The sequence below is a fragment of the Giraffa tippelskirchi genome, chromosome 2 (assembly GCF_054371585.1).
Source record: "Giraffa tippelskirchi isolate mGirTip1 chromosome 2, T2T-mGirTip1v1.2.pri, whole genome shotgun sequence".
NCBI lineage: Eukaryota > Metazoa > Chordata > Mammalia > Artiodactyla > Giraffidae > Giraffa > Giraffa tippelskirchi.
The window spans coordinates 190894846-190919736 of record NC_137276.1 but is presented as its reverse complement, the minus strand read 5'-3'; the positions used below and the strand labels follow the sequence as shown (position 1 = coordinate 190919736).

Here is a 24891-nt window from a genome sequence, read left to right as displayed (position 1 = left end):
GCCTGGCAGGTTATGGTCCATGGGGTCGCAGAGTGGGACACGACTGAAGCGACTTAGCATGCACGCACACACGCAATCCACTTAATAGGCGAAAATAATTGAAAAGCCAAAGAACAGGTAGGGTAGTAAACATAACACGAGGTAGTTGGAGGGGGGAAATAATCTCATATTCATGGCTAACAAAGGAGATGAATCAGTTTGCTAAAGTGAAAGTGAAAGACTCTCAGCCGTGTCCGACTCTTTGCGACCCCATGGATCCATCGAATTCTTCAGGCCAGAATACTGGAGTGGGTGGCCTTTCCCTTCTCCAGGGATCTTCCCAACCCAGAGATCAAACCCAGGTCTCTCCCATTGCAGGTAGATTCTTTACCAGTTGAGCCACAAGGGAAGTCCATTACTATAAAACCCCAGAGCAACTTAAGAGGGTAGCTAACTTTAAGCATTCAGACTACTGACTCCTTTCCGAACCAGCTGCCGATTTGCTTCTGGGGACTGTAATCTAATCATAAGAGATTATGCCTCATGGAAATCTCTAGAGATCAGACAGCTCAAAAGCCCGTTACAGGCAGACTTCCTTTGCCGAAAAATGCCTGTGAGTTTATCTCCTCTCCCTGCTCACATGAACTTTTGCTTCCCCAGGACTCTTGGACCTGAGGCCTCGCAGAGCCTGGAAGAGGGTGGATGCGACAGGCAACGAGGCAATTCCCCCGCACACCTCGCCCTACAGCGCACAGTCGGGTCCTGCAGTTGTCGCCCCCACACTGCACCCGTGCTTGACGGAGATCCACACTCCTCTGTGCCCCCGACGCCGCAGGGAGCGCTGATCCCTGAGACTGACATTCCCGAAAGGGCGGGGAGAGCGTACCAAGAGAAAAGCCCTTAGCCTACGCCGACGCCAAGCACCTCCCAGCAGGCTGTGCGCGCGCCTACAACTCCCATCATGCTCCACAGAGGGGGGCTGCGAGGTTCCTAGCTAAGAGGCGGCAGTTCAACCCGTCACCCTTGCTCACACTTCTTTAATACTCCTCACTGTTCCTCAGGCATTTTGGGAAGCTCGTCAATCCCTTAACGGGAGCACGGCGGCAGACGCACTGAGACTTCTGAGGAGGCGTGGCTCCGGACCGGAAGAACCTCCGGTTGCCGGGGGAACGCCACGCACCGAGGCGCCTGCCCAGCCACTGATACTTGGGCTGAGGAAGAGACTGCTACCCTTTTACCTAACTTGTGGAGGCGGCTTTGCTCTGGTCCAGGCATCCTTTCTGTGGAGGCCTAGAGAGAAAGGTACCCAGAGCGCCCGCACCACATTCCCATCCCCGAGACGGAGACGAGCGAGTGCGGTCATTCCTGTTCTTCAGCAGCTCCCGGGCCCACAAGACTAACCGCAAAGAGCAGGTATCTCCTCAACCCTAATGTTTGTATCCAGAGCCGCCCGCAGTCCCCGCAGCCACCAGTTTTAGAATTGCTCTTCCTCATGTTTTTCACTCCGTGTAGTTGTTTCTAATGTGTGAGGACTAGAAAAAAAGTGGGCTGGTGGCTCAGAAAACTCACTGAACTACTCTGGGTGAATTTTTGTTTTATTGGATGGTTTTAACACTGCCCAATTGGGGCCTTTTTGTTTGCTGTGTAGAAAGTGTAATTGAAATTTCACCATCAAAAACTGAAAGCTGATTAAAAATGTTTATTGGGGGTAGGAAGGGTGTTCTGTAATTCTCATTGAAAACATTTTTATAGAGTTACAAAGTACCTGTCATGGTGTTTCCTTTGCTCAACTCCTCTCTCCCTGTAGCCTACCTTCCAAGCTCTTAACTGTGGATAGCATCCAAATTCTTCAGGATTTTTCTGGCAACAAGTTGAAAAAATCCTTTAGAAAGCAGTTTCTGGGACTTTAGTGGCAGTTCAGTAGTTGAGACTCCGCGCTTCCAGTGCAGGGGGCACAGCTTCCATCCCTGGTTGGGGAGCTAAGATCGTCACTTGCCCCGCGCGCGACCAAAAAAAAAAAAAAAAAAAATGCTGTTTCTCAGATAACAGCTAAGGGAATTTGATTGTCTGGTGTGCAGAGAGAGGAAACGGTAAGATAAGAAACTGGAAAGGTGGATTGGCGCCAAATTGTGTACAAGTTTAAAAGCTATGCATGAAATTTTAGACTTTATTCTAAAAGCCTCAAATTCTCAATAGTGACTCTACACCAGAAACACTGTGTAGTTCTTGAAAATACAGGTGCCCTGATTCCATCTTCAGAAATACTAATCCAATTAGCTGACTCCAGTGTGCAACCAGGGTTGAGAATCATGGCTATAGGACTTTGATTGCATCTCCTCCTGTGCACCCAGGACATGGCTAATGAATACTGAGTGACTTAAACTGTTATCTTTTATTTCCTTATTTCATACATGCAAAAAGTAAATTTATAAAAATGTATAATTACTAAAAAACAGAAGCATATATAAGGCTATATGATAGTTGTTTATAAAGCAACTTCAATAAATGTAATTATATCTTTTAGAACAACTGATTTCTCTTTTAAATTGTGTGTCCCAAAGCATTTCAGTGACAAGCATCAGGTGTTTGATAATCCAGGAAAAGGGAACGGAAAATCAAAATCCAAGGTTCTGTGATAAAACAAATATTCAGATATCAGGCTTTTAACAATCAATGCCCTGCTCAGAGGGGGATGATACAAGAAGTGGTCATATTTTTAAAATATTCAAAATCCTATCAGTAATGAAAAACAAGATAAAAGGCTATATCAATATGCTTAGTATAATTAATAGCAAAGTGAGTAATGGCAAATTTACTTTAAATTAAAATGATCTGTATGAATTGTTTCATGATATCAAAAGGCTAACTTAAAGTAGATTCTACAAATGCCTGTCCTTAAGCTGAGATTTAAACGAATGGATTGAGTGAGATTTGAATCTCTACCACAAGGAGAAAAGTCGATTCAAGCAGCACAAGTGGAGTATCTGAAACGAAACCCATCCCTTGGGTAAGACAACCGTGGCCCTGTGTTTGGGTAGGGCACTGCACCTTCCCTTCTGCACATCATTTTCCAATTTCAGTTTTGAAATTTCAGTCCATAATGATCCCTGAAGGGGCCTAACCGAAACTGATGATGCAGCCTCCTTTCACATGTAGTTGTCTTGGAAACTTCTTATTTCAAGTTGCTACATCCTCACATCCTTCAAGGTATGGTCTTGCCTTTTTGGTATGGAATAAAAAATACTGAAGGAGCTGTAAGATGGCAAGTTTCTAGAACCTTAGATAGAAATGAGACTAGTATTTAGAGAACTTTGAAAATGGTGTTTTGGCAAGTAATAGGAAATGTTTGGAATACAGGTATATTGTGGTTACTACTGTAGCAGTCCCTGCCACAGTTGAGGAGGGCTGCCAAAAGGGGTATGTATCTCTCTTCTCCCACCACATATTAATGTTTTGAGAGACCGGGATGGTGGTTTACCCAAAGGAAGTACCTTTGGGAATTTTCATTTGGAGATTTGAAGTCTAAATCTAACAGTACCTTGGAAGGGTATGAATAGCCATAAAGTTATCACATAGCCAGCCATATGTCATCAGTAATTTTACTTGACATCAAAATACTTACACATTTGCATTGCTGATAGAGTTTTTTTGAAAGTTTGCATTTGAAGGATTTTTTTCAAAGGAAGAATTGATAAACAAATGAATAGGGACTTCAGGAACAAATTAATTTCAGGAACAGATTAACAAAGAAGTTTTTATAGTATTTGAGTAAAGGAGATTAAAATGTAAGATGGGTATTTACACTCATATTCTTCACTAGTACATTAGTTAAAGTTCTTTTAAAAAAATACTTAACAGGATATTTCATATAAGTTATAATTTCAAAGAAACAATGTATTAAGGTTCAGTTTGTGTGTGTATGTTTCATACATAACTTTCCCAAATGGATTTGTGTTGACTTATAAAAATATCAAGATATGTAAGGACAAAGGGAAAATTAAGATAAATATATCAGTTAGGATTTTTTGTTTCTGTCTAAATTGAATATAGTCAGCAAGCAACAATGGTGAATTTAATATTTATTACTTCATATTATTGCAAATGCAACAATGGGGTTAGCTTCAGAAAAAGATTTAACCAGTGGACTCAAACGAGGCAGCCCAAAATTTCAGTTTTTTTGTGATTCTGGTCTGCCTTCTACTTTCTATTTTAGCAGCAGGCTCCGTATGAACATCACTGCCCATACATTTCCAGATTTCCAGCAAAGGCTGCAGATATTCTCAAGTATCACAAATGGTAGACTCCATAGGATACTAAGTAAGCCACATTTTGTTCTTAAGTATTATAAGTTACAATAAGAAATGTACAGTTATTTCAAGGGCATTATTCTGTGTTGCTGGGGGTTATTAGCTGCCAATCAGCATTTCAGTTAAGACTCCTTTCTGATAATCAGCTTAAACTCTATTTACTAAATGCAAAGCTACATTGACATGGTTTTCACAATATCACTGACTTTAAATTCTGAAAATTTGGGATACATATGCTCATATTCTCTGTATTTAAAGTGCCTGTGTTAATATATATATATATTTTTTCCCCTGACTTGCAGCTGATCTGTGACTCCTTGCCTCACATTATGGGATTGCTAGACAGACTTTCAGGCTTGCTTGGCCTCAAAAAGAAGGAGGTTCATGTTTTGTGCCTTGGGCTGGATAATAGTGGCAAAACAACAATCATTAATAAACTTAAACCTTCAAATGTAAGTATATTTATTAGATACATTATATATTTTCTGCTAAAGAAAGCTAATAGAGGATTATTTTGCTTGTCATTGTAACTTCATTGTCACATTGTTAAATTTGTGATACCTTTAGTAAAGTAATAAGTATCAGCCAGCCATAACGTGCAGTGTATTTTATGCTGGTATGTAGGTAAATCTTGACTATTTAAACTGGAATATTTTCCAAATGCCTTTTTTCGCAAAAGATCTTCAAAAATTTGTTGAATTTATGTTCAGGTAGCATTGCCTTTGTTTTGACTCTCTCTTTACAAGAGGAGCAAAACAAAGGGAAAGGTGAATCATTTTTACAGATTCTATGGTTAATTAGCCAGTTTCCCAAGAGTGTTACATGCATGTCGGTAGTAGCAGGCAAGATGACTTTAAGTCATGTAAGTCATAAGTACATGAATGTATTATTTAAATAAGTGAAATATATATATAAGCTAGCACATTCACCACATAATGAATGAGTTATGTTGTGTTGTTTGCCCAGTTGTGCTGTGTGCCCAGTCGTGTCCAACTCTTTGCAACCCCATGGAGTGTAGCCTGACAGACTCCTCTGTCCATGGAATTTTCCAAGCAAGAATACTGGAGTTGGTTGCCATTTCCTACTCCAGGGGATCTTCCCCACCCAGGGATCAAACTTCTTGTGCCTCCTGCATTGGAAGGCCAATTCTTTACTACTATGCTATCTGGGAAGTATAAGCTACAATCAGGTTCTGCTGTATATAAAGAAAACCCACATAACAGTGGACTGAAGATGGAGGCTTCTTTTTCTGTCATCTCAGTAAGTCCAGAAGAAATATTCTAGGGCTGGTGTGGCAGCTGCATGGTCCAGGCATCTTCCATCTTTCTTCTCTGCTATCCTTAGTGCCTGGTTTTCTTCAGGGTCCTCGGAATCTCCACGTGGCCATCTTAGTTAACTATCCTCAGTTCAGTTCAGTCGCTCAGTCATGTCCGACTCTTTGCGACCCCATGGACCGCAGCAAGCCAGGCCTCCCTGTCCATCACCAACTCCCGGAGCCTACCCAAACTCATGTCCATTGAGTCGGTGATGCCACCCAACCATCTCATCCTCTGTCTTCCCCTTCTCCTCCCGCCTTCAATCTCTCCCAGCATCAGAGTCTTTTCCAATGAATCAGTTCTTCGCATCAGGTGGTCAGAGTATTGGAGTTTCAGCTTCAACATCAGTCCTTCCAATGAACACTCAAGACTGATCTCCTTTAGGATGGACTGGTTGGATCTTCTTGCAGTCCAAGGGACTCTCAAGAGTCTTCTCCAACATCACAGTTCAAAAGCATCAGTTCTTTGGCACTATACTTGCTTTATAGTCCAACTCTCATATCCATACATAACTACTGGAAAAACCACAGCCTTGACTAGATGGACCTTTGTTGGCAAAGTAATGTCTCTGCTTTTTAATATGCTATCTATATCCTAAGTTGCAGAGGTGAGAAAAGAACAAGGCAAAAGAATAAGTCTTCCTGCCAGATAAGTCCTCTTTAAAGAGCTTACTCGGAAGCCTCAACTAATGACTCTTTCACCTCACTGGCTACCCCATCTGTAAATGAGGCTGGATTTTTTTTTTTTTTTAAAGCAGGACATATTGCTGCTTCCATTAGTAATAGGGGTCCTGTAAGTATGAAAGAGGGGCTTCCCTGGTGGCTTAGTGGTAAAGAACCCACCTGCCAATGCAGGAGAAGTGAGTTTGATCCCTGGGTTGTTAAGGTCCTATGGAGAAGGAAATGGCAACCCACTCCAGTATTTTTGCCTGGGAAACCCCATGGACAGAGGAGCCTGGCAGACTACATTTCATAGGGTTGCAACGAGTCAGACATGACTTAGTGACTAAACAACAACAAAGTATGAAAGAACAGGAGAATGGATATGAGGTAAACAGTTAACATTGACAGTTGTAAGTACTTTTATTTAGATAAAAACCATTAGTCAATCAGTGGAAAATGTTGAGTGAAAAAATATATAGCCTGCATATAAATCGAGCAGGTGGTTCAAAATTAGGAAGCTGGTGCTCTTAATGACGGACAGGCTGGATAGTAGGAAGCATTGCTCCTAAGTATGGTAATTGAAGGTGGACTTCATTGCCTCCAAATAGTGCTTCAGGTTGGGCAGAATCAGAACTCCTACTGTCCCCCACCACCTTTTTCCCAACAGCTTCAGTTTTACTTCTGTTTAGTTTGAGATTGCTCTCAAATTACAAAAATGCCATCATTTCTTTTCTTGCGGTCATCATCCCCTTCTTCTACATGGGAGAGTTTGCCATGTGAAACAACTAACTACTGGTGTATTTTCAGACGGCAGTTAGTTTGAGGCAGCTGGGATAAGTTGAAAATGGAGTTGGAAGGTAATTTAGGTGTTTTAAGGGGCTCCCCAATCAAATTGGAAATCAGCTGAAATAGATGTGCTAAAGTCAGAGATTAAAAAAAAAATAGCAGTTTTATTGAAAAATTTAATTTTAGAGGGCAAGGTTTAGGTCTGGCCAGAGGACTTGCTAACACTCTCTTGAGTTATGGTTCATGTACCAGAATTCAAGCCTTCCTCCTCAGGGAGAGATCCTGCTTGTCTAGATTTACTACATGGTTAAGAACAGATGAGAATGCATGGTTTCAAGAAACATGTGGCTCTCAATTACAGAGAGGCAGAACCAAGAATGTTGTTTCCATTTCACAAACTGAGACATCAAAGAAGTCCTCCCCACCCATGAAGAGGAATAAATTTAGAGAGGAGAGATAGAGTAGCTAGAAGTGTCATTTTAATGGAGTCTTCTCTATATGAAAGCAGGGGAAATATTTCACCAATAAGGAAAGGAACAGGTTAAAAAATCTGTCTCCTAACTGAGGTGATTATAATAAATTTCTTTAACAGTCTTTAAGAAGAAGATATAGCAACCTACCCACTTGTGTGGGATCCAGATTGAATTTAGAGAACCATACCCAGCTGTGGTTGGGTCCATAATTAGTTCCACAGATGGTTCGGCTGTCAGTAGATCAACCTGGGCTAATATTAAGAAACTTAGTGGCTGGTGACGTGCAGCACTTCTGCAGCCTATTAGTGTAAGGGAGCAAGATTATAAGGAAGTTCTTTAGGTAAGATCCTATTCTATAGGAGATATTTCCATTTTTTTCTACATCAAGGAATATCTTCAAAAGTAAATTTTTTGTAAAAGTTGTATCAAATAAGTACAAAATGATTAAAACCAGAGCCACAGTTAATAGTACCAAAGTGTGCCAGCCCCCTGGTGCCTACTGTACTCAGATTGGCAGAAATGACATTCAAAGAACAAAATGGAAATTACATTATCTCTTTCCATCATCCCCAACAGTATAGTGATCTTCTGTCCTAAGACATGGTTATTACCATAGGAATAATCTTCTTGGATATGGATGGAAACAGCTTTCTTCTCTAAACATTATTGGTCATTTGGGGCAGCAGGGGAAGGAGGCATCCTGAGCTCAGTCTACCATCTTAAAATATTCTAATATCCCAATTTCAGACTAGTTCTGTGCAAGACCTGCTGACCCTGCCTAACACACTATACTAATCAGGGAGAGTCCTCAGGAACATGTAGGCATGCAGCTAATTACTGAGGCTTTTTAATTAATCTTTTGCTTTCCAGCATACGCATCTCTCTGCTACCACTGGTGAATTATGGAACTAGCCTAGACTAGCTCCAGGGCTATTTTTAAGGGGATCATCTAATTTCAGACACCACTTCCTGAGCCTTTATCTTTAGGCAACTATCCTGTCTCCTCAGAACAATTGACCTCTACCTTCTGAGAGCGGAATAAGTTGTTTTACTTAAAAAAAAAAAAATTAAAAAACAACTTCGTGATCATAGCCAAGAGGACACTTGAAATGGGACTTCTTAAAAGCCCTAAAACCTGTCACCCAGGCACAGATAAAACACTTACTTCCTCCCTACCTTTGAACCCAAGAACAAACAGTCTCTTGTGAGCTTATATCCACTATGAGAAATATTATTTTTAATGAATTAAGGTGAGTAATAGAAATCAAAAAACTGAGACATTACTTTGCCAACAAAGGTCCATCTAGTCAAGGCTGTGGTTTTTCCAGTAGTCACATATGGATATGAGAGTTGAACTATAAAGAAAATATAGGGCCAAAGAATTGATGCTTTTGAACTGTGGTGTTGGAGAAGACTCTTGAGAGTCCCTTGGACTGCAAGGAGATCCAACCAGTCCATCCTAAAGGAGATCAGTCCTGAGTGTTCATTGGAAGGACTGATGTTGAAGCTGAAACTCCAATACTTTGACCACCTGATGCGAAGAACTGACTCATTGGAAAAAACCCTAATGCTGGGTAAGATTGAAGGCGGGAGGAGAAGGGGACAACAGAGGATGAGATGGTTGGATGGCATCACCGACTCAATGGACATGAGTTTGGGTAGGCTCCGGGAGTTGGTGATGGACAGGGAGGCCTGGAGTGCTGCGGTTCATGGGGTCACAAAGAGTTGGACACTACTGAGCAACTGAACTGAACTGAATAGAAATCTATGATCCTTTATTAGGAAACGTCTTGAAAGAAATTACAAATCTCATTTTATAGTAAAATAGTCTCATACTTTTTTGCAGAGGGATGAAGTCAGTTTCTAGATAACTAGATACTTCCTGAGCCCAAACTAGTTTTTAATATTAAGCTCTCTTAATGTTCATTTGTTGTTAATATGTTAAGGTTTCTGATCTTTTCTAAACTGATGAGGAGAGAAAAGAGGTACATTTTAACCTGATAACTTTTCAAGAATCTGGTCTTAGTGTCATACTAAGAGATGTGCTCTATTAACATGTTTCTTCTAAAATCCTAACTTTTGCCCCATTCCCCAACATAAATGCTCTCATTCTATCATGTCATCCGGTTTTACATTCTTAACATTTAAAACAATCTGAAATTGCTTCACATATTCAGTTGATAAGTTGTTTATTAAATTTTTCTTCATCATAAAATTAAATTTATAAGAGCATAGATCTTACATTGTTCGATAATGTTTAGTCACTAAGGCACGTCTGACTCTTTGCAACCCTATGGACTGTACACCACCAGGCTCCTCTCCATGGGATTTCCCAAATACCTGGAATATTTCTTAGTAGTTAAATGTATTTTTGTACAAATGGACTGATGGGTGATTTTTTAATTTTCATTTTTGGGCAGGGAATGATTATTGATCATACCAAGGATATCATTTTCAACAGATTTAAGAAAACTTACCAAATAGGATCTCTCTTGGAAACCTTGTTCTCGTCTTACTGATACTGGTCTATTACTGGGCTATCTCAGATGGCCTAATCCACTTAGGTAATAATTCCTGTGCTCTTACCTTGATTTGTAAGCATCCCCTGTCCAGTTTAGAGAATCATCAAATGTATTTGTTCCTGAATAGAGCAGAGGGAAATTTATCAGTGAAGACTATTTCAGAATTCTTTAGAGGAAAATGAATCACACTTGAATCTGAAAGTATCAGCTCACATATCTTGTCCTGTCCTAATTAATTTGTGGAGTTTCTTCTTTCTAATTATCTTCCACTAGAACTTTAGAAGTGAAGAAAAGAAAAGAAAGTTGATTAATTTTATCCCTGTTAAAACAGCAAATTAGAGGGTAGCTTCTCTGGAAACAAAAAGAGTTTGTGAAGAAACTGGTTGGTTATTTACAGGCTAGGCCAATTTCTAATTACAGTTCAGTGATTAGAATTATAGTTCAAGGCTACTTATTTGAGCTATATTTTCTGAGATTTCTTTAAACGTTCAACTTTTTTTATTATTGTTATTTTTTCCTAATAATAATAGCTGATGGTTTTATCACATTGGCACATGAAAATTCATAAAATCAAAACAGTATTGTATTTTAGGACAACAAAAATTAGGAAGCTCTTTATTCCAAAGTTTGTTATACAGTGAAGGACCCCTAAGATATGAGGTAAAAATCTGAGTAACAGGAAATAAATTCTGTCTAACATAAAGAGAGAGATTTTTGTAAGAATACCAGGCAGCTCACAGAATGGAAGGGAAAGCCGAGTAAACAAATTTCAGAAAGCCAAAACCAGGGCGGCTCTGGGAAGTCTTTTCACTAGAACATTACTATTAAGGTGACCAAGCTCCAGGGACCTTTCACCTTATGTCTTTCCATTTGAATTTTAAATTTTCAGGAATAAACTACCAAAGTGAACATAACGATGTGAGGCAGCAATTTTCCCTCTACTCCTCCTCTTTTTACATAAAAGCAACTGCCGTCTATGGGATCGCACAGAGTCAGACACGACTGAAGCGACTTAGCAGCAGCAACGTGATGAACTCAAAGGGGAATTTTTTTTTTAGGTTACACTTTTGACAGTATGAAGAAGACTGGGATACAAAACTGAAATCAGTGAGAGTGTAAATCTCAATGATAACAACCATTTGTTGAGTGTTTACTATGGACCAGACACTGGTATTTTGCATCGATTAGCTTACTTAATTCTCATGAATACATTAGGAATTAAGGGTAGTAATGATATATTTTACATTTAAGAAAACTCAGGCTTAGAGAAGTAACTTGTTTAGATGGTGTATTAGCAGTTAGGAGTAATCAGGAGGCTGTTGTAGTAATTTGAAGCAAGAAATGATGAGGACCTAAGCTAAGTTAGTGAGCCAGAATCAAAAAAGCTTAGAGAATTGTTGTATAGGGGATGTAAAAAAAGAAAGGAGTCAAGAATAACTCCTAGGCATCTGGGTCAGAAAGTGAATGGACTTTTATTCAAAAGGAGAAAGTTTTGATGGTAGAAGTATTAACAGGCATTTGATGAGTTAACTTGTCAGTTTAAGGTCTTTTACTTGCCTGTGGATCATGTCAGCAGGTCTCCCATTATACTCTTGTACTCTTGCAATCTCTTTTCCACTCAATCTCCACCATGGCCCCACCTCTCTCACTTGGTTACATATAGTCTTTCCCTTAATAAATATATTTTAGACGTACAGGCCTTCAACTTTTCCTGAGTGGTGAGTTCCTCCCTTCCTTGCAGTCATTGCTGTGGCTATTTCCTTTGACTGGATTGTTCTTTGCCCAGATCTTGTCATAGCTTTTCCCCTTCTTAACATTTACTGGGTGGGATGTCACCTCTATCAGACAGGCGTATTGCTAAACTAACCTTCCTCCACCCCATTGCCTCCCACCCTCAATCACCTTTCATTGCACTTAGCACTGTTCACAATTGGTATCTTAGTTGTTTATTGCTGTTTACCTTCTCTAGATTATAAATTCCATGAGAGCAGAGACCATTTATATTCACCATCTAGACATGAAGACAATCCTCTATAGCACGCGTCCTGCATGCTAAGTCGTTTCAGTCATGTCTGACTCTGCAACCTCATGGACAGTGTCCTGCCAGGCTCCTCTATCCATGGGATTCTCCAGGCAAGAATACTGGAGTGGGTTGCCATGCCCTCCTCCAGGGGGTCTTTCCGACCCAGGGATCGAACCCACGTCTCTTATGTCTCCTACATTGGCAGATGGGTTCTTTACCAGTAGTGCCACCTGGGAAGCCCCTCTGTAGCATTTGCAAACTCAATAATTATGCAAGATTAGGAAGTCCTATATGTGAGCTAAAAGAGACTTGTGAAACTAATTTTAAGTTTGTGGTAACTTTCACCAAGCCTAAAAATGTGAATTAAGACACACATTGTGCAGATTTATAATTAGTAAACCTTAAACTTCTATAAAGAATTCACACACAATGATCTCCTTGCAAAAATTATAATTTTGTTTAATCCTTTCATCTTCTTAGTGGTAGATTTTAGAACTGGAAAAACTGGGTGCTTTTCTTTTAACCTGAGGAAAAACGCATCTTTGGTAATTGCAAATTTCTAAACTTTGTCTCTTTTCTTAAAGGCTCAGTCTCAAGATATAGTTCCAACAATAGGATTCAGCATAGAGAAATTCAAATCGTCTAGGTAATTCATTTTACTAAACTTGTGATTAAGAAGTTGTGGGTGAAAAATGGTATTAGATCTATCTAGTTATTCCTGCTACTTTTAGAAAAAGGAATCTGTTGTTTTAGAAGCCCACTGATATTAAAATATTTGCACTACTATCTGGATTATTCTTCAGAATTTAGAGTTTAGATAAACTTATAATTTCACTAGCAAAGAAAAATATATTTTTTATATGTTACTATTATAAAATCATATTTATATTCAAAAAATTTATTCTGTGGCACTTGTACTTGAAAGCTGGCCCAAGTTGAACATTGTATACTCAAGGGTGGTTTCTTTGATAACAATTTAAAGTTTTAGTAGCTTATAATGTAGTAATTTTTTGTTGTTGCTTGTTTTGTTTTATAGTTTGTCTTTTACAGTGTTTGACATGTCAGGTCAAGGAAGATACAGAAATCTCTGGGAACACTATTATAAGTAAGTATGTTTGCAAATGTTGGTTAACTAGATGGTTATATTTTAACAAGTGAGCTTCCCTGGTGGCTCAGAGGGTAAAAGCGTCTGCCCGCAATGCGGGAGACCTGGGTTCGATCCCTGGGTTGGGAAGATCCCCTGGAGAAGGAAATGGCAACCCCCTCCAGTACTCTTGCCTGGAAAATCCCATGGACGGAGAAGCCTGATAGGCTATAGTCCATGGGGTCACAAAGAGTCGGACACGACTGAGCTACTTCACTTATATTTTAACAAGTAGTGATTAGAAATCCAAATGATTACATGGGTTAGGTTGCAATGTTTATTCTTATGTAATTTAAGTATACATCCTAAGTTTTTAAAAAATATATAATCATACTTGACATTATTTGTCAAATGCTTCAGATTCTCCATAACCTTGGGCCTTGCATGTTCTGTTGTCTCTGTTTTTAATGTCCTGTTCTACTCTACTTCTCTGCAGCTTAAGGTTAATATATTCATTCTTTAAGTACTAGCTCAAAAGTCACCTCCTCTGTGGAGATTCCACTTATTGTGGAGATGCCCAATTATTCTGGTCCCAGTGTTGGCACAGTACTTAACCATTCATATTTCTCTAATCTTATAACCATATAATCAAGGGGGTGGGATTTTTTTCTTATTCAGATTATTTCTTCAAGATCAAGTATGATTCTGGGCACACAGATCAGTAAATAATTACTGAATAAATTTAGTTAAAATAGCAGTACTAACAGTTGATCCATTTGTTCAACAAGCAGTTCTAAATGAGATGTTTTTCTGCATGTGCAAATCAGGTGCTCAACAATTACTTCAGATTTACAGCTATCAAGTTGCTAGGATCCAAATATGCTGTGTTTGTGGTATCCTGCATTAAATTCTCTGGGGGAAATGCGAGGTGTTTTTGTTTTTAAGACAACTTAAATTTTCAGTATAGGATTTTTTAAATTCCTTCTCCAGTTAATTGGTAAATAACTTTTTTAAAAAATGTATTTAATATTTTTAAAAAAATTTTATTACAGAAAATGTAATACTACATAAACAATAGTACTTAAAGGAAATTTTTTTCTGATTTTAACGTTCTTTTTCTTAAAATCTTTTTGGAAGAAATTAATGAATTCAGGAATATTTTAGATACACTGTAGGTGGAATGCTGAATATGGTTACTGTTCAGAAATCTACAGTAATATAAATTTCTTGTAGCTATATTTTTCTGATTGTGAAAGAACAAGTAGATTTTAATCTGTTAGACTGAAAAAAGGTTAAAAAGATTAATTAAATCTACTGTTGGCAAAACAAGCTACTCTTACAGATAATGTAACATCTTTTTTAGGGTAATTTTTCAATATCTGTTCAAATGAAAAATATTCATAACCTCTAGCCATAATTTTTGCTTTCAGAAAAGTGCAGATGACTGGGACTGCTGGGCAAACATGTACATAAAATAGTGTGTGTTGAGAATTATTTATAATGATATTTTTTCATATCTCAGTTATATAAAGAAAATTATTCCTAATAAAAATGTATGCTTAATATATATTGAGAGAGAAGAAAATTCTTAGTGTAATATGTACTGCATCATTAATAGCATTTGTTTTGGTACTAATGCGATTATAAAGGAAGTTTACTTTGTTATTTATTTGATTCTGTAATGTTAATTATTGTATAGTTTTTGCATATTACTCTTTGAATATAAAAAAGTAATAAAGCCTAAAATATAAAGAGTGCATATTGGGAAAGGAGTTAATGTTTAGAGAATATATCTTTTGAGTATGTTTCTTCTGTTTTGAAATAACATTTAACATAACTGAGAAAGGAGCCTTCTAAAGTATGCAGCATGTGCTGTATAGTTTTCATTTAACATTCTATGATAAGTCAGGAAAACATAAAAAGAATGTAACTCTCATGGCAACCTAAGATTTTCTCACATTCCTTCCTGTGCCAAAATTTGCTTAATCATTTCTCTGTTTTTGGACATAAAGATTGTTCTCAGTTTTGGAAGATTATAAACAATTCTTCAGTTAACATATTACTGTATAAATCTTTGTCATACTTCTTGTTTCCTTAGTATAAATTTCAGAAATGAAATTACTGGCTCAAAGTGACTGAATGTTTTTAAAGATCTTGATATATATTTCCAATTGTATCAGTTTCTATATCCACTGGTAATGTATGACTGTAATAAAATGCATTCATCTTTTTAAATTATAGCAGACAATGGTATTAAAAAGTTGTTTTATTTTTTATATGCATGTGAGTACTAATGACATTGAACTTTAAAAATCTTGATTTATGACTGGAATAAGTGAGTCACAAAAAAATATATATGTCTAATAAATATATGAAAGTATATTGAACTTAACAAGAAATTAATAAAATGCAAAGTAAAATAATATGCTGTTAGGATGGTAAAAAATTGAAAAGAATAAGAGCCATGCTGGTCAGGGAATGGGAAAAGTGCTGATAGTATTATAAAATTGATACAGCATTTCTAATTTGTCAGTGTTTATCTAAAACTTTAAATTTTATATGTATTCCTAGGCGTTCTGTTCCTAAAAAGAGATCTTAAAGTATCAAGAAATTTTTTAAATGTATTTGGGAGGATGTTTATCCTAAAGTTTTTCATAGTAATGAAGATTGGAAGTATTCTATGAAGCCCAACAACAGAAGTTTGATACAATATTTAATGACATACTCATTATACTTTACAGTATAATGAAAGATGTTATTGAAAGACATCTTTCAAAAAAAACTTTAAAGCTTCTTTATGCTTTAATGCTTCATATAAAAGTAGTTCAAACTATACTATAAAAAAGATCAAGGAAGTGTACATATATATCAGAAAGGCAGAATAAAACAGCAAGATTCCATTTAAATACAGATGTAGATATTCGTATATGAATATTCTTGCTTGGAAAATTCCATGTACAGAGGAGCCTGGCAGGCTGCTGTCCATGGGGTTGCAAAGAGTCAGACAGGACTGAGTGCATACACACATATGCAAAGAAAATGTTGAAAACTATTTATTTGCAAATATTAATGATTGTGCCTGTGTAATAGGATTATGTTTTTACCTTTTTTTTTTTAATTTAATTTATGACCATGCTGAGTTCGTTGCTGCACACGGGCTTTCTCTAGTTCCAGTGATCGGGGGAAACTACTTTCTAGTTGCAGTACGCAGGTTGCAGGTGGTGGTTTCTCTTATTGCAGAGCATGGACTCTAGGCTTGCAGACTTCAGAATTTGAGGCGCTTTGGCTCAGTAGTTGTGATTCACAGGCTCTAGAGTGTAGGTTTAGTTACTCTGCATAATGTGGGATCTTCCTGGATCAGGGAATCGAACCCGTGTCCCCTGCATTAGCAGATGGATTCTTAACCACCAGGGAAACCCAACTTGTTATTTTGTAAAATTATGAAATGAGTCATTAAATTTACCACGTTATGATCCAAATGAATAAAAATTACTTTACATGAAATGTGACTAATTTGGTTAATATGTTAACCAAAATATGGCAATATTAATTACTCATATAAACGAATAAGGAACAGCACCAACACCTGTAATGATAAATCATCATAGGACATGAAGACATAATAAACGGTTTAAGATATGCAAATGAATAGTTAACGTAGAAAAATGTTTGTTTATCATTAATTTTTTTCATTCTTTGTATTACACAGAGAAGGCGAAGCCATTATTTTTGTCATTGATAGTAGTGATAGATTAAGAATGGTTGTGGCCAAAGAAGAACTTGATATTCTTCTGAATCATCCAGGTACATGTGTGTGTGTTTCAGTCTGTAATGTCTATGCTTTGGGGTCATGTATGATGTTTTGTTCTTTGATGTCAGCAAAACATGTTGTTTACACTGTATAATCTTATTTAAAATTTTTGAATTTTAAAGCATATTAATTATGTGGAATTTGCAATACCATATATATATTTTTTTAATTTCAAAGCCATTTGCAGTGTTTTCCAAGTCTTTAATCTTTATTTCCTGAAATTAAAAGTACTCTTTTTTCCTGATCATGTAAATAATGTATCAGTAGCAAAGTAGATGAACAGAAAAAGAATAAGAGTGAAAATAAAAATTGATGTTTCAACACATTAAAATTTTTTTGGTTGCCATCTTTACATAGGTGTGAATGTGTAATCACAGTATTTCTTAGATATTTATTATGAGAATTCTTTTAAAACAGATCTTTTCTATTTTTAAATTACTGCCAGCCCTCCAATTCCCTTTTAAGATAACAGTATTAACAATTTGGTACTTTTTCTTTAGTACCTTTGCTTATAATTTCATATCATATATATATATGCACAGATACACCAACATATATACATATATATATACACACATCAGCATATACAGGTACCAAATATATACAGTTATCCCTTGGTATCTATAGGGGATTTGTTCTAGGATCCCTAAGGATACCAAAAGCTGTGGTTGCTCAAGTCCCTTATATAAAATAGTAGTATTTGCATAGAACCTATGCACATCCTCCCATATATTTTAAACCATCTCTAGATTGCTTATAATACTCAACAAAATGTAAATACTGGGGCTCAGATGGTAAAGAATCTGCCTGCAATGCAGCAGACTCGGGTTCGATCCCTGGGTTGGGAAGATCCCCTGCAGAAGGGGTCTATAGTCCATGGGGTCACAAAAAGTCAGACATGACTGAGCAACTAATACAATGCCAACACATGGTAAATTCAAGTTTTGTTTTCAGGAACTTTCTGTAATTTTTTTCCCTGAGTGTTTTCCATCCATGGTTGGTTGAATCTGTGGGTGTGGAGTTCGCAGATACAGAGGGCCAACCATATAGGATTGGCCAATCATATAGGGTTGAGGACTGTCATCATTACTTACTAGAACAGAATCATATTCTGTATACTCTTCTACATCTTCCTATTCTCAAGTATCACTGCATGGTGGAAATCCTTTCAAGTCAAATTGCATGTGTACAATTATTCTTTTTAATGATGCCTAACATGCCATACTATGAATGTACCGTGGTTTATTTAGTCATTTCCCTGTTGCTAGGTATTCCTTCCCTCCCACCCCCAGGAGTTCTCAGTACTGTTGTGGAATTCTGCATTTCTAGTCTTGCTCATGCAGAAAGATTTAAGTGACCTTTGTACCAGTACTTTTAGAAGAGGACTTTTAGAAAATGGTTTAAAAGAAATGCAGATTTGTTAGAATAAAAACAGGAATAGTATGTGGCCTTCTAAGAATTCTCTCTGCTTAACCACAATATCTTTGGTATTTTTATTGGACAACCTCAAGTTTATTCAAATATGTGGAGGGAAAACTATCCAACCTGTGCTTTTTCTGTGACTTTTTCACTTTTAAAAACTTACCTATCTTTTATCTGGGTTGAGAAGGCATTTTTGATTCTGCATTCCCTTTTTGTTAATCCTTCCCCTTTCTCTCCAAAAAAAGTCATAATGTTGACCAAAACATGAAATACGTCTTACAACATCTGCTTAAAATAAATACAATGGGAACCTTAATTTCTTCAACTAAAGCTTTGTCCTTGTATCTATATATACTTACTGATGCATTTATTTTATAGGTTAGATTCCCAAAAAAGGGATTTCTCAGCTGAAATATATATTGAACTTTTTTTAATTGATGTATAATATGTAATACAGAGAAATGCTCCAATCTTAAGTGTACAGTTCTGTAATTTTGACAAATACATATATTCATGTAACTGTTCTTGGCTATACACTCCCAGATAAGAAACAGAACATTTTCATCACCCTGTAAGTTCTTTCATGCCCCTTTCCAGTCAGCACCCCCTACAAGGGGACAGAAGAGCTACTAATCTGATTTCAATCTCCAAAATTTTGCCTTTTTTACAATTTCATATAAATGGTAGGAAAAGGTACATACATTTTTGTGCTTAGGTTTTTACATTCAGCATAATGTTTTGGGGAGTCGCTCACGTTGTTGTATGTGTCACTTGTTTACTCCTTTTATATGTTTTGTAATATTTTATTATATGACTGTAACACAGTTTGTTTATCCAGTGTTTAGTAATTGATACCTGAGCTGTTCCTAGTTTAAGGCAATTATGAATAAAGTTGATTTGAACATTTTTTGAGATATAATTGACATATAATTTTATATCAGTTTCAGGTATTCAGCATAGTGATTTGATATTTGTACATACAGATGGCCTTTGAACAACTGGGATTTGAACTGCACAGGTCTACTTACAGGTGGATTTTTTTCAAATAATGCCACAGTAGTACTATATGATCCAAAGCTGACTGAATCCACAAATGTGAAACCGCAGATACAGAGGGCCAGCCATGAAGTTATTCACAGATTTTTGAATGTGCAGAGGTCAGAGCTCCAACCCCCACATTGTGCAAAGGTCAACTGTACTGTGAAATGATCACCACAGGTCTAGTTAACATCCATCAGGACACATAGTTAGAAATTTTTTTTTCATGTGATGAGAACTTTTAAGATATACTCTTCAGTTCAGTTCAGTCGCTCAGTCGTGTCCGACTCTTTGCAGCCCCATGAATTGCAGCACGCCAGGCCTCCCTGTCCATCACCAGCTCCCGGAGTTTACCCAAACCCATGTCCATCGAGTCAGTGATGCCATCCAACCATCTCATCCTCTGTCATCCCCTTCTCCTCCTGCCCCCAGTCCTACCCAGCATTAGGGTCTTTTCCAATGAGTCAACTCTTCGCATGAGGTGGCCAAAGTATTGGAGTTTCAGCTTCAACATCAGTCCTTCCAATGAACACCCAGGGCTGATCTCCTTTAGGATGGACTGGTTGGATCTCCTTGCAGTCCAAGGGACTCTCAAGAGTCTTCTCCAACACCACAGTTCAAAAGCATCAAATCTGTGGCGCTCAGCTTTCTTCACCGTCCAGCTCTCACATCCACACATGACCACTGGAAAAACCATAGCCTTGACTAGACGGACTTTTGTTGGCAAAGTAATGTCTCTGCTTTTAAATATGCTATCTAGGTTGGCCATAACCTTCCTTCCAAGGAGTAAGCATCTTTTAATTTCATGGCTGCAATCACCATCAGCAGTGATTTTGGAGCCCAAAAAAATAAAGTCTGACACTGTTTCCACTGTTTCCCCATCTGTTTCCCATGAAGTGATGGGACCAGATGCCATGATCTTAGTTTTCTGAACGTTGAGCTTTAAGCCAACTTTTTCACTCTCCTCTTTCACTTTCATCAAGAGGCTCTTTAGTTCTTCTTCACTTTCTGCCATAAGGGTGGTGTCATCTGCATATCTGAGGTTATTGATATTTCTCCCGGCAATCTTGATTCCAGCTTGTGTTTCTTCCAGCCCAGCGTTTCTCATGATGTACTTTCAAATATCCAATACAGTATTACTAACTGTAGTTACCACAGTATACATTACATCTCGTAAATTATTTCATGACTGGAAGTTTGTACTTTTTGACCCCTTTTATCCATTTCAAGCTCTCTCCACCTCAACCACCTCTGGCATCAACGAATTTCTTCTCTGCATCCATCAGTTTGTTTTCTTTAGATATTTTTTGTCTTCTTTAGATTTCACATGTGAGAGCACATGGTATTTGTCTTTTTCTGACTTATTTCACTTAGTATAGTGGATTTCATTTTGTCATTTTCTATCTTGTAATGGCCTCTTCTGATTTTGTATTAGGGCTCTAGAGACCTCGTAAAATGACTTCAAGAGCAGTTACTCCTCTTTTTATTTTTTTTTATGTTTTGGATTTGTGTAGAATTGGTATTATTTCTTAAACATTAAATAAAATCTACTAATGAAGCCATCTGGTTCAGGATTTTGTGTGTATGTTGAGAGCATAAATTATAAATTCAATTTCTTTAAATGAGGTAGGGCTATTAAAGTTCTGTTTGATCAAATAACATATTTGAAAGATTTTCATTATTAGAAATATATGGCCTAACATGGTTGAGCATGGTGAATGTTCCATCTGCAATTCCATAGAATGTGTATCTTGCTGTACTTGGATGAATAGTTCTGTAAATATCAGCTGATAGTGTTGTTCACGTCTTCCATATCCTTTATTGTGGTAGAGTTGATGTACAGTATCATATAAGTTTCACATGTACAACATGATGATCCACAATTTTTTAAGTTGTGTTCCATTTATACTTAATACAAAATATTGCCTGTACTCCTCCTGTGTTATACAATATATTCTTGTAGCTTATTTGTTTTATACATAGTAGTTTGTTCCTCCTAATCCTCTACGCCTAACTTCTCTTCCACCCTTCTCTCTCCCCAGTGGTAACCACTAGTTTGCTACCTGTGTCTCTGAGTCTGTTTCTTTTTTGGTTAACATTCAGAAGCTTGTTGTATTTTTTTAGATTTTGCATATAAGTGATACCATACAATATTTGTCTTTCTCTGTGTGGCTTATTTCATCCAGCATACCACCTTCCAAGTCCATCTATGTTGTTCCAAATGGTAGTATTTAATTCTTTTTTATGGCTGAGTAGTAGCCAGGCTTCAGCAATACGTGAACCGTGAACTTCCAGATGTTCAAGCTGGTTTTAGAAAAGGCAGAGGAACCAGAGATCAAATTGCCAACATCCGCTGGATCATCGAAAAAGCAAGAGAGTTCCAGAAAAACATCTATTTCTGCTTTATTGACTATGCCAAAGCCTTTGACTGTGTGGATCACAATAAACTGTGGAAAATTCTGAAAGAGATGGGAATACCAGACCATCTGACCTGTCTCTTGAGAAACCTGTATGCAGGTCAGGAAGCAACAGTTAGGACTGGACATGGAACAACAGACTGGTTCCAAATAGGAAAAGGAGTCCATCAAGGCTGTATATTGTCACCCTGCTTATTTAACTTATATGCAGAGTACATCATGAGAAATGCTGGGCTGGAAGAAGCACAAGCTGGAATCAAGATTGCCGGAAGAAATATCAATAACCTCAGATATGCGGATGACACCACCCTTATGGCAGAGAGTGACGAAGAACTAAAGAGCCTCTTGATGAAGGTGAAGGAGGAGAGTGAAAAAGTTGGCTTAAAGCTCAACGTTCAGAAAACTAAGATTATGGCATCTGGTCCCATGACTCCATGGGAAATAGATGGGGAAACAGTGGAAACAGTGTCAGACTTTATTTTTTTGGGCTCCAGAATCACTGCTGATGGTGACTGCAGCCATGAAATTAAAAGACACTTACTCCTTGGAAGGAAGGTTATGGCCAACCTAGATAGCATATTTAAAAGCAGAGACATTACTTTGCCAACAAAAGTCCATCTAGTCAAGGCTATGGTTTTTCCAGTAGTCATGTATGGCTGTGAGAGTTGGACGGTGAAGAAAGCTGAGTGCTGCAGAATTGATGCTTTTGAACTGTGGTGTTGGAGAAGACTCTTGAGAGTCCCTTGGACTGCAAGGAGATCCAACTAGTCCATCCTAAAGGGGATCAGTCCTGGGTGTTCATTGGAAGGATTGATGTTGAAGCTGAAACTCCAATACTTTGGCCACCTCATGTGAAGAGTTGACTCATTGGAAAAGACCCTAATGCTGGGTAGGATTGGGGGCAGGAGGAGAAGGGGACGACAGAGGATGAGATGGTTGGGTGGCATCACCGACTCGATGAACATGGGTTTGGGTGGACTCCGGGTGTTGGTGATGGACAGAGAGGCCTGGCGTGCTGCAATTCATGGCGTCGCAGAGAGTCAGACACGACTGAGTGACTGAACTGAACTGAACTGAACTGAGTATACCATTGTATGTATCTTTATCCATTCATCTGCTAAGTACACTTAGGTTGCTTTTATTTTTTTTTTTTAGGTTGCTTTTATATCTTAGCAATTTTAAATAATGCTGCTGTGAACATTAGTGTGCTTGTATCATTTCAAATTATTTTTTATTTTATTTTATAAATACCTAGGAGTAGAATTGCTAACTCACATGGTAGTTATATTTTTAGTTTTCTGAGAAACCTTAATTCTGTTTTCCATAGTAGCTGCACCAATTTTCATTCCAACTAACGGTGTGCAAGAGTTCACTTTTCTGTGCATCCACACCAGTATTTATTATTTGTGTTCTTTTGGACCACAGTCATTCTGACAGATGTAAGGTGATATTTCATGGCAATTTTAATTTGCATTTTTAGTATATATCTATTAAGTTGATCTAATGTGTCTTTTAAGGCTACTGTTTCCTTATTGACTTTCTGTGTGAATGATCTGTCCATTGATGGAAGGGGGCAGTTGAAGACCCCTTACTATTATTGTGTTGCTGTCAATTTCTGCATCTGTTAATATTTGCCTTATATGTTTAACTGCTCCTATGTTGGGTACATACATATTTACAACTGTCTTTATCTGCTTGAATTGATCCCGTAAGCACTGTCCTTTAATGTCCTTCTTTGCCTCTTTTTATAGTTTTGTTTTGAAGTCTCTTTTGTCTGATATATGCATTGCTGCCCCACCATTTTTTTCGTTTCCGTTTGCATGAAATATCTTTTTCCATCCTCTCACTTTCAGTTTGTTTCTTTGGATTTGAAGTGAATCTCTTATAGGCAACTTATGTATGGGTCTTTTTAAAAAAATCCTTTCAGCCACCCTATGTCTTTTGAGTAGTCCATTTACATTCTTATCCTCCTTCTATAATATTTCTGTTTGAAGTTTTCTTCCTTTGTGTTGACAGTAAAAATGAAACAAAATGTTTGACTCTTTGCTAGGTGCTGTTCAGTAACTGTTTAATGAGCCCTCCACCCCTACCTCATCCATCTTTGGTTTACAGTTCCAACAAGAGGGCAGATAATCTTACTTCCCTTGTAGCTCAGCTGGTAAATACTTCACCTGCAATGAGGGAGACCTGAGTTCGATCCCTGGGTAGGGAAGATCCCCTGAAGAAGGGAAAGGCTACTCACTCCAGTATTCTGGCCTGTAGAATTCCATGGACTGTGCAAATAACCTTAGGAAGAAGTATATTTTAAATTATATTGTCACTTAAATACATGCTTGACAGTATATGCCTTTAAATGTTTATGTATGTGTGATATGGGAAGAAGTGATTGGAAGACAATTTTAGTGGATTTCAGTTTTAAGGATTTTGGAGAAGGTAACTCAAAAAGCTAGAAGTGTGATGATAGTCTTATTTTCTCTTTTAGATATTAAGCACCGTCGAATACCAATCTTATTCTTTGCAAACAAAATGGATCTTAGAGATGCAGTGACATCTGTAAAAATATCTCAGTTGCTGTGTTTAGAGAACATCAAAGATAAACCATGGCATATTTGGTAAAGTCTTTTATTTATGTTTCATTTTATCATTCTGAAAAAATCTCCAACTTCAGGGTTTTTTTACAAGCTCACTATATAAGTGACTTAACATGGTAGGATGAAAGGTAAAGATTATGTTTTATAAAATTGTAGTGTTGCAGGTATTCAGTAATATATTATTGTTAAAACCTTTTCAAATCTTTTCAGTGATAGAAAAATAAAAACAACTCTTTAAAAGAATTAACTTAACCAATCTCCTTACTTACCCAGCTTCAACCACACTAATTTCTTTCTGCACATTGAATCAACCAACCACAGTTCCATCTCAAGGCATTTATACTGGTTACTCCCTTTGTCTGAATCATTCTTTAAAATAATTTTCCTGCTTACTACTGCACTTTCTTTAAGAAAGAGACTTCTCTTGATAATTCTCTGAAATATCACTATACCTTACGCT

General features: G+C 37.4%; 2 protein-coding genes across 13 annotated transcripts in view; both read left to right on the top strand.

Annotated features, from left to right (window-relative positions):
- The window catches only part of EPHA6 (EPH receptor A6), a 946574-nt gene extending 945182 nt beyond the window's left edge, over nucleotides 1-1392 (top strand). The window contains exon 20 of the mRNA XM_081572572.1: nucleotides 640-1392. Within this exon, the coding sequence (XP_081428698.1) occupies nucleotides 640-883 (244 nt within the window). The 3' untranslated portion in view covers nucleotides 884-1392. The remainder of the gene's footprint in view (nucleotides 1-639) is intronic.
- The window catches only part of ARL6 (ARF like GTPase 6), a 46072-nt gene continuing 22128 nt past the window's right edge, over nucleotides 948-24891 (top strand). For 3 of the 12 annotated variants that reach the window (XR_014077574.1, XM_081572594.1, XM_081572601.1), the window contains exons 1-7: nucleotides 948-1392; nucleotides 4193-4296; nucleotides 4589-4738; nucleotides 12653-12714; nucleotides 13105-13173; nucleotides 16862-16956; nucleotides 24323-24452. Coding sequence is in view for 9 of the 12 variants with exons in the window: in XM_081572594.1 (XP_081428720.1) it covers nucleotides 4616-4738; nucleotides 12653-12714; nucleotides 13105-13173; nucleotides 16862-16956; nucleotides 24323-24452 (479 nt within the window). In the remaining 3 variants the exon portion in view is untranslated. Of the gene's footprint in view, nucleotides 1393-2840; nucleotides 2987-3073; nucleotides 3187-4192; nucleotides 4297-4588; nucleotides 4739-10934; nucleotides 11216-12652; nucleotides 12715-13104; nucleotides 13174-16861; nucleotides 16957-24322; nucleotides 24453-24891 lie in introns of all 12 variants that reach the window. The other 9 variants (XR_014077575.1, XM_081572595.1, XM_081572598.1 and 6 more) reach the window with 8 other exon arrangements.